At 39.5% G+C, this 20,571-nt stretch overlaps 1 protein-coding gene across 1 annotated transcript in view; it reads left to right on the top strand.

Moving 5' to 3' along the window:
• tango6 (transport and golgi organization 6 homolog (Drosophila)) overlaps window positions 1–17,844 on the top strand; it is a 21,591-nt gene extending 3,747 nt beyond the window's left edge. The window contains exons 7-18 of the mRNA XM_005951183.3: window positions 837–904; window positions 1,581–1,693; window positions 2,283–2,459; window positions 3,229–3,355; window positions 4,007–4,207; window positions 5,998–6,141; window positions 7,000–7,485; window positions 9,153–9,210; window positions 9,293–9,451; window positions 13,856–14,007; window positions 15,307–15,420; window positions 17,502–17,844. Coding sequence (XP_005951245.1) covers window positions 837–904; window positions 1,581–1,693; window positions 2,283–2,459; window positions 3,229–3,355; window positions 4,007–4,207; window positions 5,998–6,141; window positions 7,000–7,485; window positions 9,153–9,210; window positions 9,293–9,451; window positions 13,856–14,007; window positions 15,307–15,420; window positions 17,502–17,678 — 1,976 coding nt within the window. The 3' untranslated portion in view covers window positions 17,679–17,844. The remainder of the gene's footprint in view (window positions 1–836; window positions 905–1,580; window positions 1,694–2,282; window positions 2,460–3,228; window positions 3,356–4,006; window positions 4,208–5,997; window positions 6,142–6,999; window positions 7,486–9,152; window positions 9,211–9,292; window positions 9,452–13,855; window positions 14,008–15,306; window positions 15,421–17,501) is intronic.
• Window positions 17,845–20,571: the final 2,727 nt, after the last annotated feature.

Raw genomic sequence — 20,571 nt, 5'->3', positions numbered from 1 at the left:
ATATCTCGAGAGATAGAGATCTAGATATCTCGAGAGATAGAGATCTAGATATCTCGAGAGATAGAGATCTAGATATCTCGAGAGATAGAGATCTATGTATGTGTATGTGTATATGTATGTATGTTATTTATATGGGGGGGGGGTGTTAATACCCAACATACTTCTCTGAAAGGTTCTGCAAATTCTCTCCTGGAGTCTTAAAAGGCTGTTTCTGTTCATCTGGACGTAGTGTTTTTAGTGGGAGAAACGTTTAGTCACTCATCCAAGTTACTGAATGTTTCTCCCATTGAAAACGCTACGTCCAGATGAACAGAATCAGCCTTTTGGGATTTACTTCCCTGGATGATTGAGCATGCATCAAGACTTCCCTTCTGGAATTTTATATATGTAATAAACTGTAATTTGGCATCTTAAAAAAATAATGTGCTGTCTTGGTACACAGTAAAAAATAGTTGTATTTTATCATGAAAGTTTTGATTTGCTTAAAGAACACACTGGTGGATTAACCATTATAGAAACATCCAACATTTGTTAATACCAAAAATGCCAACACTATTAATTTAGGCCAGCTGTGGCATAAAGCTCACATTGGGTTAGTAGTCTTATACATTTGTTAAGTAATGCACATGACTACAATATATGCTAACAACTAAAGCCAGTATCAAAAGGTGAGTTTGACCGAGGATGAGGATTTACTTTGTGTAATTCATGTAGAAAGATGTCCAGGCTGTGTTGTCAGCACTTTGCATCAGCTGTGGTTTAAAAGTGCTTTATAAATAAAGGTGGATGGATGAGCAGTATATGGATGATAAATCAGTTTATGTGCATTTTTCCAGGTGAGTGTGATTCCCAAACTGCTGTGGAAGAGTCAGAACTGACACAGTGTGTGGAAGATGTATACAAGGTGAGGACGCAAGGTCTTTACAGACATGTAAAAGCAGGAATGTAAGAGGAGTGAATTTCTTTCATCTAACAGAGCTCTTTGGGAAGGATGTGTCCGGCATTGAGGATGTTGGTGGAGTAGAATAGGGCCATCAAGATGATCTCTGAATGTGCCATCCAGCATCTTCCTAATAACTAGGTCCAGTGTATTCCATTTTTTTTAGCCAGCCTACCCATGCTGCATTATTGTATTGCCTCTTCCTATTCTTCTGCTTTAATCCAGCTGAACTGTGGTCTTTGAGTAACCTGCGTTTGAGTTTCATTGAATTGTTGTTGCAGCTGAGTCAGACATGTCTTCTCAGTGGCGTTGAAGTAGCATAGAAAAAAGTGCTTGTGCGAGTGGGTGAATGAGGCAAGTTGTAAAGCGCTGTGAGTGCTCAGAGTAGAAAAGTGTGATTATAAGAACCAGCGTATTTACCATTTACGAAGACCACAGATTAACTTTTGTAACAGTATCTAGTGAAAACTGCAGAACTTGAATAAATTGATTTGAATGAAATGTCATTAAAAAAGAACCATCAGCTGATTTCATGCCTGTACCTGCAGCTTGTGGCTTTGATAAACAGAATTCTTTCACAGGGTGAATCCTGGTTGTGCTGTTTACTTGATGCTTGTCTTGTGTCTTCTGTTGCTGCCAGGTCTGCATGGTTGAAAACACTCCCTCAGCTTCTCTTCTCAGAGCTCTAGAAGAAGTTCTTCCTGTTATCTTCACACTCTTCTGTTTTACCAAGAAGAATGTTTCTCACCTCCGGTAAACATTTTCTGTTTTTAGCTGCGATTTAACTTTGTTTCATTCTTCAGCTTCTTTTTTCATCAGTTTGTGTATTTAAATGCATTTATGCCTTAGAGCAGCGGTCCCCAATCTTTTTTGCGGTGCCGAAAAAAAATAAGTTTTATGCATAACACATGTGAAAAGACCCAGGAAAACCGAGTCAACCATAAAACCGATAGTAAAATAACGCTAAAAAAACGATAAAACCCTGAAAAGCATGCATTTCACACCTGAGCCTCAACGCTCGCGGCCCGGTACCAAACGACTCCGTGGCCCGGGGGTTGGGGACCGCTGCCTTCGAGTGTGTAATGGATGTGGCTACAATAATATTACCCTTTGCCGTGTGGATCACTGCTAATTGGTTGGATACTTTGACCAACTCTTTTTTTTCTAAACCTGAGTTGACCATTTTGGAAGAAAGGGTTGAAGGATTCAGTTTTGGTCTTAGTGTAATCACAATTAAAATGCTGCTCAACAAACATTTTTAGTCACTAATTTTGTTGGAAAAGTTAAACTGATACTGGATGTAGTACACAGTAATTACCTGTGTGCGCTCTGTGCTCCACAGCGCCCCCTGTCAGGAGATCTTGCTGTGGTACTTGACCCACGCTGAGATGTCTGCAGCCTTGTCAATGCTGAGGCAGCTTTCAGGTCTCCAGAGAGGGAATAACCAGGTGGCAGCAAACTTCCACTTCACTGCTGGCAGTGAAGGAGGGGCCAGGCTCAGCTGCAGAGAGAGCTGCAGGTAATGATGTTAAACATACAGATGACAGATCCTAAGTATTAAAAACCTTAATTTAAAGTAAAAAATAAAAGCACAGCAATGTAAAAATGTTACATTACAAGTAAAATGTTCAAGTTTTACAAGTTAAGTGTTTATTAATACATCTTTAATGACATGCAAAAATCTGAATTTGTTTTTGGTTTTCGTCTGATCCACAAGGTGTCGACAGTATACAAACAACAAGAAGCAGTCGAACAGCACAAAGCTGACAGGCAGTGTTTAGTTTTAAGGGAATATTGTTTTATTTTGCTTTCAAACATTGTGCACAAATAGGTAATGAACATTTGGTATTAATTGGTAAATAACTGTACATGAACCACTTGAGCTTGTTATATAATTTTATACTATAGTATATTTCTAATTAACTAGGCAGCTTATTTCAATGCAAACACAGGCAGTATTTGGCCTTGCAGAAGAGGTCAGAGGTCCAAAGTAATATAATATTTAGAATCTCATTATATTGTTCCCTATATGCTTACATAAGTTGTCAATATGAAGAATTAAGCATTAAGAAACATAGTTTGCCTCTGTATTTGAAAATCGCATATCATCTCATAAGGGAGGTGATTTAAAAATGGGGCAAGTTAGAATAATGAGGGATGTATGTGTGTGATCACTTATAATGACTGGTTTTATTTAACCAAACATTAATGGGGCGTCTAAAAAAACATAATGCTTAAGCAGAGTAGTATATTAAATATGTTATTTTCTTTCTGATGCTGTTTCCCAGTGACGAAGATGATGAGATGTATGAGAGACTGTCAGGGGACCAGTGGAGAGTGGAGTGTCTGATGCACCTGCTGGCTGAGCTCAAAGACTGTGATCTGCCAGGAGACTTTTTCCTTGACCTGCTGCAGGTAAACAGGGATGCACGAGGATAGACTGCTGACCTATGATGGTCAAAAGTGAGGGTTACTTCCAGCATTCAATCATTACCTCTCAGTCTTAAATGACTGATGAAATATTATTATCACCCTGCCAGGTGGAAACCCAAGTTTGTGAATGCAATAACTTGATAACAAGGCAACATAGGATTTTGAAATTCATACCGTAGGTGCATCTACTAAAAATCTTTGTTTGAAATTAAGTGACCTCTACTTCAAGGTGACCTCTGACCTTGACCTCAAAGCCCCCACTCCTAGGACCCCACCAAGATGGACCAGTCAACGATCCAAGTCAACTCTTACATGTCCTCCAATTTCCTGATTTCCTGAAAGAATAATGAATCTAATTAGTTGAACAACCAAATATTGCAGTGAAAATCAGAACAAAATGTTTTAATTTGCTTTATTTATATTATTTTTTTGGCCATTTTCATTTAAATATGGATCGGTTTTAAAAGAACTGAACCTCATAAATAGTGCTTATGTGAGCTTTCATCAGCCTCAGTTGAAATTGATCATTTTATGTAGTTATCATTGGGAATTGGAGTGTTTTATGTCTAGATTATATTACAGTGTTTGCTCTGTGACAGAAAGCAACCTCAGATAACTTTGCTCCTTCTGTAGGAGCTCACCAGCTGGGCCGTTGCAGATGAAGAAACAAAGGATGAAGAAGAGGTTGACATGTCGGCCATGACGCTGCTGGAAGTGGAGCAGCAGCTACTGGGTCGAGCTGAGAAACAAGCCCAAAGACTGGCTTTGCTTCATGTACTGGCTACGATGGTTGAGTCCCTGCAGCACGCTCATCTCCTGAGAAAAACAACACAGGTGAGTGGAGACATACAGAAACGCATGAAATTAGTCTTAAAAGGTACACAGATCTGATGTGATCCAGAGGTGTAAAGTACGACAATGATTGTGTATATATTTTGAGCAGAAATGAGTGTACCAGTCCATACACTAAAAGAGGGCAAGTTAAACACATGTAGCAGTATTTTACAATTGCTTATGTGAAAATGTTAACACTGATAATTTACACACACATTTCAATCAATGTCAAAAATCAGATTATTTCTGCTCTCAAAAATCTTCTTGTGCATGCAGATGTCTTTAAAAAATAAATACATTTCTGACATTCTTTTTGCTCATTTACGGATTCTTAAATATGTGTGCACGATACACACAGGTCACATGTGTAGATGGGGTTTGAGGCTCCTCAATGTTTCAGTAATATAATGTTTGTTCAAGTACTAGTAGGAAACGGGGAATTCAACTTCCTGTGAATTCCTGTTTTTCTAAATAAGCAGAACGACTGATCACCCCTCTACTAGAAAACATACATTTACCACTACCAATATTTTACTCCATCTCTGTCACCTGTATAATCTGTCACTATTAACTTTTTTTTTTTTATTGCTCAGTATTAGTGTATCAATCCAAGCATGCGTGTGTGAGTACTCAAAATGTAAACACTAATCACCGTACACATTTTAAAATCTTAGTTTATCCTTGTGAATCTATTTTTACACGTGTAAACCTTTGTTTTTACTAATTTCGCTCTATGCAAGATTTGTGAGTGGAGATAATGAGATCTTATGCAGCACTCCATCACTTTGCTTCTTGCTCAGACAGACCTTACTCACCTTGGGGTCGTTTTCCTGCTGAAAAATTAATGATTTTCCCAGTAAGATCAAAGCTGTGCTGCAGCATGTTGTGGTAGCCATGCTGGTTAAATGTCACCTTGAATTCTCAAATAAAGCTTCTGGTCTGGACCTTCTGGACCTAACACAACATTTATACAGCAAGCCATTACCAGATTGGATTTGAATTGATTCGATATATGTAATTTAGTTTCTCCTAGACAGAAGGAACAGAATGGATGTCTTCAGTGTCATTTTTCCTAAAGCAGATGACTTCAGTTTTGCACTGTCACTGTCAGTTGACGGCACAAGTGGAGGGCTGTTACTGGCTTTGGAGCAGTTGGGACTTTAATGCATCGTTCTTCGTGCAATCGAACCGAAAGCAATATTAATATGTGCAGTCCTCAAAGTTGTAGACACAAAACCTGAAATCAGGTGAAAGGACACATTTATTACCCATCAGTTTCTGGAGTTCACATTTTTGGACCTCACCACACTTACCATGTTAGTTTTTGGAGGCCGTGCTTGGATGAGAAGATAGAGGGCTAAATTACTGGTCAATGCTGAGAAGCTTGGTTATCAAGATGCATCCACACACTGCACAGGTGCAACACACAGACACTCATTTCTGCTCATTTGTACAAAGTGAAAGGCTAAAAAAATACTATAATTTTATTTCCCAACAGTGAAGCATAAACTTCTTAGAAGTTTCAAAGAAAAAGAAAAAATGTAAAAATAATCCATCTAAATTTTTCAGCTTTGGGTATAAATTTTAGTACTTTATTAGTATGCTATTTATGATAGTATTTGTTACAATCATATACACCTATGCTTGCTAATATCTTTGCACTTCACCCTTTTCAAATGAATTTTGTCACTTCAGTTTTTCAAATTGCTTTTGTTGTTTTTAGTTTTTCTGCATTTGCCTCCCTGATGTTTCATCACTGAGCAACTGACCCTTGTCTGGGTTTGTTATAGGTTGTGGACTTTATGATGTCTCTGCTCCAGAGGGCCTGTGCGGGCCTGGATCAGACCGCTGGGCTGAATGCTGGCAGTGCAGCAGAGAGCCAGACACTGAGAATGGGGATGGGTCTGGTGTCTGCGCTGTTGTCTGAGCCTCAGGTATGCACAAGTGACTGATAACTCCATTCTGCTGCATGTGGCTCTTTCACGTTCAGTTCATCATGTTCTGTAGTTTCATTTTTTGTAGCTTTGATTATACATTATATTTGTACAATAACAGAGTATCTGCAGGTCTTGAGCATTAATTTTGCTCAAGACAGCAGCTTCAGTTAAATTTCAAAGGTCATTTTCTATGTGTTTTTATAGACGGCTACAGTTGGTAGTTGTTTGTTATTTTGGGGGGTTTTTAAGAAAGGTTTTTAATTACCTCCAACCATAAAAGGTGATGTAGGAGCTTCAAATTGTTAATCTGGGCATATCTACTAAATATCTCAGATGAGTCCAAATCTCAGTGACCTCAACCTCTCAGAGGTCACTTTTCCTGAAAATCTAATGAATGCAATAACTTGAGAAAAAGGAGATAAAGAATTTTGAATTGATACCATAGGTGTGTCTTCTAAGAGGCTGAGAGGTAGCACCGGTGGTCGCCAGTAATTTTAAGTCATTCTAAACCTGTGATGTTCATATGTTGACTTTGTTTTACAAAATGCATTCCTCTATTTCTTGCTGCTTATCTGCTATCATGCCTCACATAACACTAGATAGCTTTTTAAAAAAACATTTAGAATTTTTATTTAAGGAACGTTTTGAGACTCTGAGGATGTACATATGCCTGTTATATGGAGATCTAATCAGGTAGTATAATTCCAGCTTTAGCTATTATGTACTTCTGTGTACATGTGCAAACAATTTGAAATCTGTTTTTTGAAGAACATTAAAGCAACATTTTTTAACACACTTTATAACAGTAAATGCATAACAGAAACTCTCAAGAAACCCTTACATTTGACTTTACAGTTCAGTGTGGAGGACTACTTGTCGATGTCAAAGCTGCTGCCACCTCTGGAGATACTCTCTCAGCAGCATCCTGACGTGATTATTCAGGAGCTAGCGTCCAACCTGAGAGTGGTCATTGCCACTCACGGGGCGTACCGCCCTGACGGCAGCAGTGAGGCTATCTCTGTCACTGACGCACCGCCCCCCAGAAACCATAAAACAGCTGTAAAAAATGTAGTGAAAGGTGAAGCAAACGACTCTCATAAACCTGCCCAAAGCCATGAAAGACTTACAGCATCTTCTGGAGGGTCAGGAATAAGTCCAGGATGTGAAGGACAGATCTCTGGCTCCAGTGACTCTTGCCCTCCTTCCAAGCCCATCTCTGACTGGCTGATAGAAGCATGTGACCCAGACGTGCCAACAAGAGCGTACGCCCTGAGGGTACTGACACAAATGGTGCAACATAGAAACCCAGAGGCCATCCAGGCGCAGGAGAAAATCCTGACGGTAAGTTACCTGGTAGCTGCTCTGTTTGTTTGGGGTTTTTTTTGACTTTTTTGGTGTTTTCATTTTTTTGTTCTGTTCTTTATTTTTTTTTAATTTTTTTTTTAACTTAGGCTTTTCTTTTCTTTTTGTTTGTCAAGTTGAGTAGATGTTATGTTCTTCACATTTGCAAGTCCTGTATAAATTAAAATTATAAATTAAAATTTTAGGTAGAGAAATTTGATTCAAGTACTTCAAAATAAATTAAATGATTATCCACACATATAGTATACAGGAGTTGGTGTGGCCTGTGTAGAGCGGGTGAGATACTGAAGCATTAGTTGCTCCCAGTGTGTTCATCTTAGTGTGACTGTATGTCAGTGTTAAATAGAAAAAACATTTAGACATTAAATAGAAAATCATTATATAAGAACCAGTATCATTACCATTTACAGCACTGTACAAAGGTCTTCAGCTACCCCTCATTTCTGTATATATTTTGCTAGGAGGATTGGTACTGCGTCCAGCAATTTATTAAAAGTTGTTTAAACTGGTCACGAGCTGTGGGTAGTGACCGAAAGTACGAGATTGTGGATACAATCGGCAGAAATGAGCTTCTTCTGAAGGGTGGCTGGTCTCTCCTTTAGAGAGAGGGTGAGAAGTTCAGCCACCCGGGAGGGGCTCAGAGTAGAGCCGCTGCTCCTCCACATTGAAAGAAGCCAGTTGAGGTGGTTCGGGCATCTGACAAGGATGCCTCCTGGGTGAGGTGTTCTGGGCATGTCCCACCAGGAGGAGGCCCTGGGGCAGACCCAGGACACACTGGAGAGATTATATCACTCCATAAGACCTGTTATGCCTCCCATGGTGTACTAGTTAACACTTTCACTTGGCAAGTGAAAGGTCACTGCTTTGATGTCAGGAAGGGCATCCAGCTTGAAGCTTTGCCAAATCATGCAGGGGAGCAGCTAACGTAGCTTTTACTCCAAAAAACCAGTTGTCACTGATTCTCAGCCCAGTTCTTGAGTAATTTAGCGTACCATAGCTTTTCCTCCCAGTTTCCCTTCCTATGGTTAATAATGGCTTCTTGACATCTACTCTTCCATTGAGCTCATTTCCGTTTAGGCTTTTGTGAACAGCTCTCGAGTCTGTGTCAAGTGTTAGATGGATTTTTTTTCTTTTCCATGTTCATCTGGTGTATTTTTTTTGGCACACATACAATAAAATCTGTCACAGTGTGTTATTGTTTCAAAAAAAATGTGAGCACTGGCAATATCTTTGTCTCTTGAGACTTCTATAATAAATGAGGGAGCTGAAGCTCTTTGAGACAGCTCAAAAGAGCTTTGAGCTCTTGGGGCTTGTTAAGATGGTAAGAGAAGATACCAACTAATGTATTATTCTATTTGATCAGAAGCCCATCCCCTTCAACCATCCTTCAGCAAAACCCCCCTTTATTGATTTTTCTGCCTTGTCACACAGTTGAGTTTTCTAGAGGTCACTTTTCATGTGTACTGTCCTTTCTGCTTATTTTAACTGAAACTACAGTTTAAAAAAAAAAAAGTTGTTTGTTTGATGTATGGAGTGGTGTGTATTCTTCTTGGCTCTGCTGTTTGTATGTGTTTTAATGTTGTGTGTGTTTTTTACACAGTAGACCATGTGGTTATAAATCATGCTGATGGTCTATTTTTCTCCAGCTCTTCTTAGAAAGCCTGGAGCATGTAGACTCATTCGTCTACCTGTCAGCCATTCAAGGTAATCTAGTGATTCATCCCAATGTTGATGAAGTATTCAGATGCTGCTGATGATTGATGGACTCGTTATAAACCGTCTTTAGGTCTGGCTGCATTGGCTGATTCCTACCCTGACAAAATACTGGAACGGCTCCTAAAAGACTTCCAACATGGACCCTCCCTCCTTTCCTCCAGCAAAGAGCGCTCCGTGGAAACCCGCCTTAAAGTGGGAGAGGTCCTGATGAGGACAAGCAGGGCCATGGGTGAGCGTCATCAGATTCAACTTAACAGTTATGCTGTGATGTTACTTTGTTGTTGTTGCTTCTGTTTCATGTCTGTCAGTGCTGTGTGCTCTTGTGTGTTGAATCAGGATCTGAACGCACTGTTGTGACAACATTGCTTTTTTTCTCTGATGAGCTCTATAGACTCTCTATAAACTCATCTTATTTCTGTATATATAAAAAAGAAAATAGGTCAAAAGATAAGAATAGCAAGACAGAGCACAAGTGGAAAAACACAATGTGTCTCTAATAGAGATGGACCGATCGGATATTACGTATCGGTCTGATACTGACCTAAATTACTGGATCGGATATCGGAGAGAAATAAAAAATGTAATCCGATCCATTAAATATCACAAAAGCACCTCAGAAGACTTGCGACATGGCGTAACTCGGCTCATAACCGTAGCACGTCGGAGCAGTGTGCATCACGTGATAGAGCGGCTGTGGCTTGCCAGACCTCTCGGCGGTCTGGTTGAGCATTTGTAGCCTCGCTACCAGCCCGGCATTTCATCTGAGGAAGTGATCCCAAAGAGAAGTAAAGCAAGTGTGTCAGTTCATCTCTGAATGTTTGTAAAGCATTCCTGCGTTAAGCTTAACAACCGATGGAGCGACTGCTTCTTCTCTCACCCTCCCTCTCCTGTTGCTACTTCAATCATGAAACCGATCAATGATCAGCTGATCGGCTTTTCTGTCGCGAGTCCGTGTCTCTTGTTTGTTTATCGCCCACTTTGCGCCAGAAAGAGGAAACCAGCGGCTGAACAACAGCAGCACGTTTAAACTTGATAATCTGTTGTTAGAATGTATTTAATATTACTTTCTAGACCAGGATCATTTTCTACGTAGCTGACGCTGGTAACTGTGCAGGGGCGGATCTAGCAAAGTTGAGCCAGGGGGGCCGATAGGGCATTAACAGGGAAAAGGGGGCACAAAGACATACTTTTCTTTCTTATTCTCATTTAAAATGTCTAGCTTTTAATAATTATCTGAATCTTACACCCAAAGTTTTAATCTGATGTAAAATGTATAGAAGTCCATTACTGTATATAGTAACTATTAAGTCTAATATACCCTAGTAAGCTATAGTACTTTTTCCTTTGGGAAGGTACCATCTGTGCAGTCTGCAATTTTGTTGAAGAAAGATGTTGAATCTATTTAATATTTCTTGAAAAATAATTGATTTCTGTGCTTTTTTTTCCCACACTGCATCAAATTAAGGTTGATTACGTCGATTAAGCATCATGAGGTGGAGCGTGAGGGGTGGTTCCCTTTTTTCTTCATTTGTGCTGGGAGTTGGAACCCTATTAGTTAGGTTGTTTAATATTTCTGCTAAGTACTCTTTAAAATACCAGAATAGGGAGGATGGTGCAGGTTTAAGTTTATTAGCTTGATGAGTGTTGCTGAACTATGAAACACTTTGGGTGCAGTGTATTTTTTGAATACAGGTATAACAGAGTAGCTTTAGTGTTTTGTTTTTTAAAACTTCACTATGAACTTATACACAATGCAGCAAGATATTAGAAAAACAGCTTTATTGATTAAAAATACACTATTGGATTCATATCGGTATCGGCAGATATTCAAATTTATGATATCGGTATCGGACATAAAAAAGTGGTATTGTGCCATCTCTAGTCTCTAACTGCTGCACCTATAAGAAAACGCATACAAGAACGCAGCAGCTGACCACAATCTTGTTGGTGTGTGTCTCTGCGTGTGTGTGTGTGTGTGTGTGTGTGTCTCTGCGTGTGTCTCTGCGTGTGTGTGTGTGTGTGTGTGTCTCTGCGTGTGTCTCTGCGTGTGTGTGTTTGTCACCAATTATACTTGGTAATGATGGAAGAAGAAGCCACACTAACTGTGTCTAGGAGCCAGAGGCAGACAGAGAAAGACCCAGGAGACCTGAGCCATCTGCAGCCTCCAGACTATGAAAAATCTTATTTAAAATTAGAATGAAATGGTTTATATGGTGTATATATCTTAAGGCATAAAATGTACCTGTACTCGACCTCTTTGACATTAATAATAGGCAAGTTTTTGTGTTGCTGAAGACCGATGGTAATTAATATTAACAATAATTCACTTGTCATGTACGTCTTTATTGGCTTGTGAAAGTAGCTTTTATTTTATTTCACATTTTTAATGCAATTTAATGAATACAATATTTTATATTATTTCCCTTTTAATCTTAATAATCTTGTGAAATCCTTGAAACATGGTCTAGTACACCCATGCCCCCCTTTAGACTCGCCCCTGTTATGCAGAATAGGACAGCTGCCATCAGCCTTCAATAAGCTGTATAATTTAAACATGCTCTCAGATTAAGTTAACAGTTCATCAGCATATTTTAAAACATCTGGAGGCTTACTGCAGATTTTTCACTGTGTAAAACAAACTGTGTGGATGGAGCTCGTGCTAGGTTTTTCCCAGTAAAGGTTTGAAAGGTGGTTACGGGAGCAGCGCTGCTGCCTGAGCTCAGTGTGTCGGTAACGGCTCTGCCTCTTGGCTCTTCACAGTGTGTAAACAGACTCTGGCTCCACGTTAAACTACACCAGCATCATTATCACTGCTGCTGTTGTGTTATCAGGTTTCTAATAATTGCTTCTGAATATTTTTGTATCACAGGTCTGTTTTTGGTTGCAAATGTGGGTGACACGCTTGCATTTACATTGTTTAACACAACAATCAGGTGTGTTGACCCAGGGTGATATCTAAAACCTGCAGGACACCGGCCCTTGAGACCTGGAGTTGCCCACCCCTGCCTTAAATGAAACATCGAAGAAAATAATTTCTGACAAGAATTTTTTATAATAGAATTTCTCGATGAATCGTTGCAGCCCTAGATGTAATATTCGATTTAGTCATAATCAACATACTCAAAAAGCTGTACAAAACAGGAAATGACATTTTCACACCAAAAAGTGCTGACCAAAGAGCTAGCCACCTGACACGTTGGTAAAACATGGCACATGTCTGCATGGTGTGCTGTGTGTCCTTAAAAAACTGAGGAAACTGGACGAGTGAAGGGTAAAAGAAGTGTCACGTCTAAAAGCTATCCACAGCAGATAAACAATATCTGAATATCATGCCCTTAAGAAACGGGTAAAAAAGTGACTACTTTGTTGTAGTCATCACAGCCACACAAAAACCACAGTGCACGCTTGTTTTCTTTGCAGATCCCCATCAGAAGGAACCCTGTGTATAAAAAATCTTTCCTGACAGAACCCCCCCACCCCCACCCCACTCTGTTTTACTGTGCCAGATTGCCATCGTACCACTTCTCTGGGACAATTAGATGGTTTATATCCTTGCTGAGAGATTGGATCGAGATTCAGTTTGTTGCACAGGCACCCAGAGAGCTCCTCTGTTTGGCTAAAATGCTCCCACAAGACTGGCCAAGATTTGGCTTTTGCCAGGCCATCGTTTTTAAGTAAGAAAGTTCTCTTAATTGACTTGCCTGGTTGAGCAAATGTTTAATAAATGAATGTTTGGTTTGCTAACTGTGGCTGGCTTAATGGCCTTGCACAGTCCTGTGAACTCTCATAGTAACCAGTGATAGGACATGTACTGAAAGGGAAGAGCTCTGAACCAGCTGCTGTTCTCAAAACATGATGTTTAGCAGGATGTACAGGAAGAGGACGTGCAGATGTATTTGTTGGAGTGCATCAGTTTTACCAGCTTTACCAATGTTGAATATTAATGTGTGTAGTTGAGACACACACTGATACAAGTATGGACTCTAAAACAGCATTTCTCTTTCATGGAGTCTGTTAAAGCAAGTTGTGACCGGCTAGTGAAAGATGGAAATGTAGTGAGAGCAGCTGAGCTGAAAAAAGGCTATTGTAGAACAAGCTAACATCATTAAGGTGCAAGGTGTCTGTTTCTGGATAAGACAAATCTAACTGGCTCTGTGAACTCCACATCATAACTTGTGACGTAACCAGAAACCCCTTTGACCCTGTTCAGTTACTTTACTTGGGCTCCCACTTTGTGATTGAGTGGTTCTGAAATGCTTTCACTTTGCTGTAATACTGATTACAGTAAATCGTGGAATATCTAGAAGGAAAAAAAATGTACAAATTGACTGTTGCAGTGGTGGCATCCTATTACAGTACCATGCCTGAATTCACTGAGTCCTTTACAATTAGCCCACTCTTTAACAAATGTTTTTAAAGGCAGACTGCATGACTAAGTGCTTAATTTTTATACATCTGGAAATACCTGGAATCAAATATTAAGAGGTCATCCCAGTACTTTTGTCCATATATTGTATTTTCCACAGAAGATGACTACAATCACCTAGAGAACCACAGACATGACATCCTCTGATAAATGGTCAGTTTTATGGAGCCTTAGATCTAACCTGTCTGCTTGATGTTTCTCCTTTAGGAGAACTAGCTCCCCACCTTGGCCGTCCTCTGGTGGGCATCTTCCTGCGAGAATCCAGAGACCCTGACCAAAGCATCCGGGCTAGCAGTCTGTCCAACCTGGGGGAAATCTGTCAGAGACTGGACTATTCCCTGGGGTCACTAGCTCAAGAGGTAGGGTTAACCAATAGACAATAGAAAATAAACACATTAACATTTCTAAGAACCCATTAAGCAAAAAACAGGTTATTGTTAGAGTATAAATTAAATGGCATGAAATTCTAGAGGCTTCATCTGACTCCTGTTGCTCAGGAGGTAGAGCGGGTTGTCTACTGATCAGAAGTTTGGTGGATCGATCCCAGGCTGCTCCAGTGTGCGTGCCAGATATTCTTGGGCTAACCCCATGTTGCTCTCTGCTGCCTGCATCCATCGAGTATGAACGTCTGTGAATGTTAGATAGAAAAGCATGATTCTTGTATGAATGGGTGCTTTGAGTGCTCCTGGAGAGTAGAAAAGATAGAGAACTCTCAGTCCAGTCACCAAATCAAACAAACAGCTGTACAGCTTCAACTGACAAAAATAAAACCAACAAGATTTTACAAATAAACATTTTACAGCATGATATAACTCATGCCTCATACAGGACAACCGATGGAACAATAATTTACAATAGAAACGGTGAAAAGATAATTAGTAAAATAATTGAGTTGAACAAGTGGGTTTTCAAGAACTTTGGTTTAACTTCACTCTGTAAACTGGCTGACATGTTGGTTCCATGCTGCAGCCAGCTGGCATGAATGAGCCACCTCTGTATATGTCTGCAGCACACAAACAGATCTCACTCTAAATATACTGAATGTTTGTCCTGAGATGCACAGCTCAGCTCTATAGTGACTAACTCTTTGTAATTTTTCAATGTTGTTAAATTAACAGACTTCATGTCTGTAATATTACATAGATACTGAAATGAAAACTGCAAAACTCACAAAAATACTGAAAATACAGCAGTTCTTTCAACCAGGCTGCAATAACCAACCAGATGTATTTGTGATTATCTTGCACAGAGCTGCTGTAACTGCTCTCAAAATATTACCTACCAAACCAAAATAAAGATGGTAGGTATTTAAAATAAATCAAACTGCACTAAGTCCTATTGGGAAAATAATTTTCTGTTTCTGAAATGTGAGACTCCATGCTTCCAGTTATCTACAGTTGTGTTATCTGTGCTTGTTAGTTTAAAGCATTATTAACTGTTATTATCTGTCGTGGATACACTTTGTACAAATATAATTCCCCATAAATTGGGACACTTGTGTAAAATAGGAACAGATACATTGGACAAGGAATGCAATATTTTACATTTGACTATTTCATATTTGATGACATCAGCATGACTAAAAAAAAGTTGGGACAGGTGCAGCAAAACGCTGGAAAAGTGCTAAAAAGAACATCTTGCATTCTGTTTTTGTGCAGATTAGCTCCTGTCTGACATCACTGATAAAGACGGAGAAGGAGGCAGAGGTGAGGAGAGCTGCTGTCCACGTTATTGCGTCGCTGCTCCGTGGTCTTGGGGACAAAAGCACACAGGTACACTCTCACAGCTCACTGGGTATTTTTAAAAATGTCTTAGGAAGCACTGGATTCAGTTTTCTAAACCTAATGCCAGAAGACCTTAAGATGAGATGTTACTTCATATTTAGTCGGTGTATTACTGGGGACCCGCGTAAGGTGCTATTGTGAATAAATGTTTTATTGAATGTTCTATTATTGTGACATTAACACAGTTCCATAAGGGGTGTTTCTGACAGTGCTGGGCTGTTTTTACAGACAACAGGCACAAGACACGTTTTTTTTGTTTTCTTTTGTTTTTTCCATGTTTGATTGCGTGCAATTTGCAGTAAATTGTGTGCCTTAAACTTTTTAATTAACATTTACGTGACTCATTTAAATATTTTTCTCCTAAAAGTGAAACACTTGCAAATGTGCAAATACGCTTCAGTTTGAGGTCGGGCTGTTAGCTTTTTCTAATATTTACATTTAAGTGTGACAAACATGCCAAAAAATAGGAGATCAGGAAGGGGGCAAACACTTTTCCATGTTTTGTAGTCCATTTTCTCCACATCCTGCATATTGTCATTTCAACATCCGGACATCATGTTGTTAATGAGAGACTAATGTAAGGTCGTTTTTATTCTCGGAACGCTCTTTTCGTTTCCTAAGTCCTTTTCAAATTTCCTACCCACTTTTGCTTGACCTCGATGCCGTTTTCATCAGTGACGTTTTTATCGAGGTCAAGGAAAAGAGGTGGGGAAGAGGAGGAGGTACATTTGGAGTGCACCAGGCAGAGGAGAGATAAAAATAAAATCCAGTGAAGTCGCACAGAGAGGACTGGGGGACCATGACGTAAAACTTATTTCTTTAGCCACTTTCGCTCTGTCTTTTTAGCTGTAAGTGGAGTCAGCTACACAGGTGATTCACTAGACCAGCAAGCTGGTTAGCAACTAAATCCAGGGAAAACCGTGAAAGCAGGGAAACAGTCAGAGAACTAACTAGAAATATCTCAGGATGAAACAACAAAAGCACACCAAAGAGTCCTGGGGTCTGTTTCTTACACAGAACCCCCCCACCCCCACCCCCACCTCACCTAGCAACCCATAAGAACCAATCAGCACAGTACATCCTTACAGTTCCTCTGTCTATGGCCAAACTGATCAAAGCCATGAAAAAGAGCTAATAATAATAGGCTGGTGGTTTTAAAGCTGTAGTAGCTGCTGCTAATTGTATGTAAAAAGCTGGCTCAGGTGTTATATAGCTTTTAATCACCTGTCATGACCCCAGTGAAGTGGCTAGCTGTTTGACTTAGTCCAGGTTGTATAATTACTGGAACAGCTGGAGAATGGTGACACCAGCTGCACAGCACTAATGACACACAGTGACATTATTGGAAGTCAAGACTGGGAAGAAACCAGAAGGACTGTTTAACCCCCTCACCTCCCCCAACGACAGAATCCATTTGAAATCTGGAACATTATTTTTTTTAATCATAGTTTTCAAGGTAAATTAGAAATAGTAAATGCTGTGTTCCTACTTTATTTAATCAGACCTTAAACCAAATTATAACAATAACTATATCTATCTAAAATCTAAAATTCCAGATTTTATGTAAACTGGTTCCCACTTTATGTAAAAATGGGTTGTGTTGATTAAACTACTTTAAGCAACTTTCCAAGGTAGCAGTTGCCTTACAGTATAAGGGTCTGGATTCAGGGCAATTATCAATTGGTAATATAACTGGAAACGATATATTTTGGTCAATGTTGAGACCAACAAATAAAGTTTTCCTTGGCTTTGAATTTGACGATACTTTAAATAATGTCTAATAGAAAAAAGCAAAAAAGGCAACTAAAATAAACCTGCTAAAGCTCGGTAAATATGAATGAACAATAGTTGAAGTACAAATAAAAAATGAATGTAGTTCAGTTAAGCAGACTTTTTATTAAGTAACCAATTACTATTATGCTTTTTTTTTTTTTTAAGTGTATGGGAGGATAAGGAGTGTTTTGAGTCATATTGTATGAAATGGACTTGGTAGCAAACTCAGCACCCCCACATTTGTGTCACTTTAGTGTCACCTTTTCCAAAGTTTCATTAGTGTCTGTCTCCTCCAGGTTCTCAGTGATGTTTTGTTGGACCTGTACCGAGCTCTCAAATGGGTGGTTAACTCTGACCTGGATGAGGTATCTGTGCTTCATGCCCACCTGGCTCTGGAGGAGCTTGACGACATAATGAGGAAGTTCATCTTCCCTGAGCAGAAGCTGGAGAAGAAGATTGTCGTCCTACCATAGAACTAATTTCCGTGGGCTCTTTGCACTACAATTTATGCCTCCGTGTAATGTGGATTAAGTCTTCAGAAATGTGGTTGACCACAAAGAGCAGAAAATCCTACATCCATGCATACCAAGGACTGTGACCTAGTGTACCACCCTATTCCACAATAAATTTTTAAGCATATTTTCTGTGATTTGTGATTTGAAATATGAAAAATATTTTAACTTTAGATTTATGTGAATTAAATACTGTAATAATACTGACTTTAATATATATTAATGTTGAATAATAATCCCAAAAAGGTTGATTCGGTTCATCTGGACGTAGCGTTTTCAGTGGGAGAAATGTTTCGTCACTCATCCAAGTGACTTCTTCAGTCTCAGCTGACTGCAGGTTTCCCCAATCTTATAAACAGTACATTTCCACAGTGAGTGAAACTAGCACCCTTTAATGAACAATGGACTGTGAGGTCAGGTCATTGATCATTAATATGCAAATTGTCATGACCACTGATTAACAACCATTGATCAATGGCCATGAGTACAATTTACACAGAGTTGGCATTGTAAGAACGTGAAAAGACCCCTTGTCTGTCAACTCGGTCACCTATAACAGCTCAAAGTTTTTGGCTTCGATCCTCAACCCCTTGGTAGGCAGCTCTAAACACCACCACCCACTACAAACGCTACAACCAGATGAACAGAATCTACTTTTTGGGATTTCCTTATGATTGAGCACGCATGAAGATGTTAAATAATATTCATATTGTATACCACAAAAACTATAAAACTTTAAGCCCAAAGAAAACCTCATGCCACAGTACTGCCCTGAACTTCTGCACATTATCACACATTATCACACATCACACATTTGCACTTCTCTCCACTTCACTACCACAGGCCTTTCTAAAGTATGGGAGGCCATTATCATAAACAAAAAAAATTACATTGAGATTGTCAAAGAAGAAATTTGCAAGAGAGGAAGAATCCAAATTCTGATTGAAATATGCTACAATTACATGGTAATAAAATAATTCAAATCAATTTTTTACAATGGCGCCAAATCGCAGCAACAGTTGCCTCAGGGCACTTTATATTGTGAAGACCCTACAATAATACAAAGAAAACGGACAAAACCCCAACAATCATGTGCATTTATATAGCGCTTTTCTAGACGCTCAAAGCGCTTTACAATTCCACTATCATTCACTCTCACATTCACACACTGGTGGAGGCAAACCACAGTTGTAGCCACAGCTGCCCTGGGGCAGACTGACAGAAGCGAGGCTGCCATATTGCGCCATCGGCCCCTCTGGCCAACCCCGGCCTGGAGGCTGCAGTCTGTGACCAGCTCCCGGTGCAGACAGCTCCGTGTGATAATGTTCCCTCACCTGGCTCATGTGTGCCCAGCCCAATTTTACTTTTCAAGTGTGTGTGTGTGTGTGTGGGAGGGGTGGGCTGCTTTTAACCATGTAAAGCACTTTGTCCTACATTTCTGTATGAAAAGTGCTTTGTAAATAAAGAGTGATTGACTGATTGATTGATTCACTGAAGCTGTTTGTGTACTGTGATGAACTCTTACTGAAACTCAAATAAACCATTCCTCTGCAGATGATCTGTTAGTTGTTTGACAACAACTCTTTCAAGAATTTTGAGATAAAAGGAAGGTTGGTGAATGGCCTGTAATTAGCTAAGACTGCTAAGTAAAGTAACAGTTTCAGTAACACTTTAACTAGCTCCAGCTTGAAAGCCTGTTGTACACAGCCGATTATAGAGATAGGCTGAGCATATTTAAGATTGAAGCATTAATTAAGTCTTTGAGCAGTCTGTAGAAATGGAAATAGCGAGCGGTGAGGAAAAAGGCTTTGCAGAGAAACCTATAATGTAATCTCTGCACACTGTCCTCGCTTACCTTTCTATTTATTCAGTTACAACGTTTGGTCTTTGAGACCATGGTCAAGTACTGAAATGTTGTAACTGAATAAAAATAATAGCAGTTCAACTCAGTTCAATTTTATTTATATAGCACCAAATCACAACAACGGTTGTCTCAAGGTGCTTTATATTGTAAGGTAAAGACTCTACAATGATAGAAAGAAAACAGAAAACCCCAACAATCATATGACCCCCTATGAGCAAACGCTTTGACAGCAGTGGGATGGGCGAGACAGTGTGCGGGGTTATGTTATGTGTTAGTATAGCCAACTAAAACAACACATTCTCACTCCCGAGGCGTAATATTTTACGCTAGGTGACAATAAAACATATCTCTGTCCTGAGACCTTGTGGAACTCAAACAGGTTTTAATCTGATTTTGCTTCCTGAAAGATCTCATCACCTGCAACAGTCACAGGCAGTGTGCAAAATATATGTAGAGCAAAATACACACTTCTCTGTTTATGTGGATTATACTTTTGTAATAATGGATTGTTATTACACAATGAATAGTGTGTGGAATAGAATTAATTTCCCAATGAACCTCCTCAAATTAGACACAATTAGACACAGTGGGGCTGGTTCAGTGTCAGGAGTGTGGGTATGGGGAGACGGGAGTGGGACAGCTAAGCCTGAGCCTGTGTTTGTCTGTTTGGCCCCGCACCACGTTGTCACATAAATGATTTAGTGTATGGAAAGTAAAGCAGTTTCCTTCATGTGGACTTCTCTATGAGTTTAACCCTCATAATGTCCTCCCGATTTCCATACAATTTTGCTCCTAAATTTTTTAAATGGCAGCACATAATCACACCTGTGGTCCTCAGGGGTCAAAAATGTCCCCACTTCATTTGACTATTTTTTAAAGTATAAAGTATAAATTGTCAATCAATTCAGTGTTACATCTTAGTTTTACTTAAGACCAACACATTAACACATAATTTACCCAACATTTTACATTTTAGGGCCACCAGACCTT

The sequence above is a fragment of the Haplochromis burtoni genome, unplaced genomic scaffold (genome assembly GCF_018398535.1).
Source record: "Haplochromis burtoni strain Fernald_Lab_line unplaced genomic scaffold, NCSU_Asbu1 Contig_615, whole genome shotgun sequence".
Classification (NCBI taxonomy): Eukaryota; Metazoa; Chordata; class Actinopteri; order Cichliformes; family Cichlidae; genus Haplochromis; species Haplochromis burtoni.
Note: the sequence above shows the minus strand (reverse complement) of the source record. Positions and strands in the feature narration are given on the sequence as shown.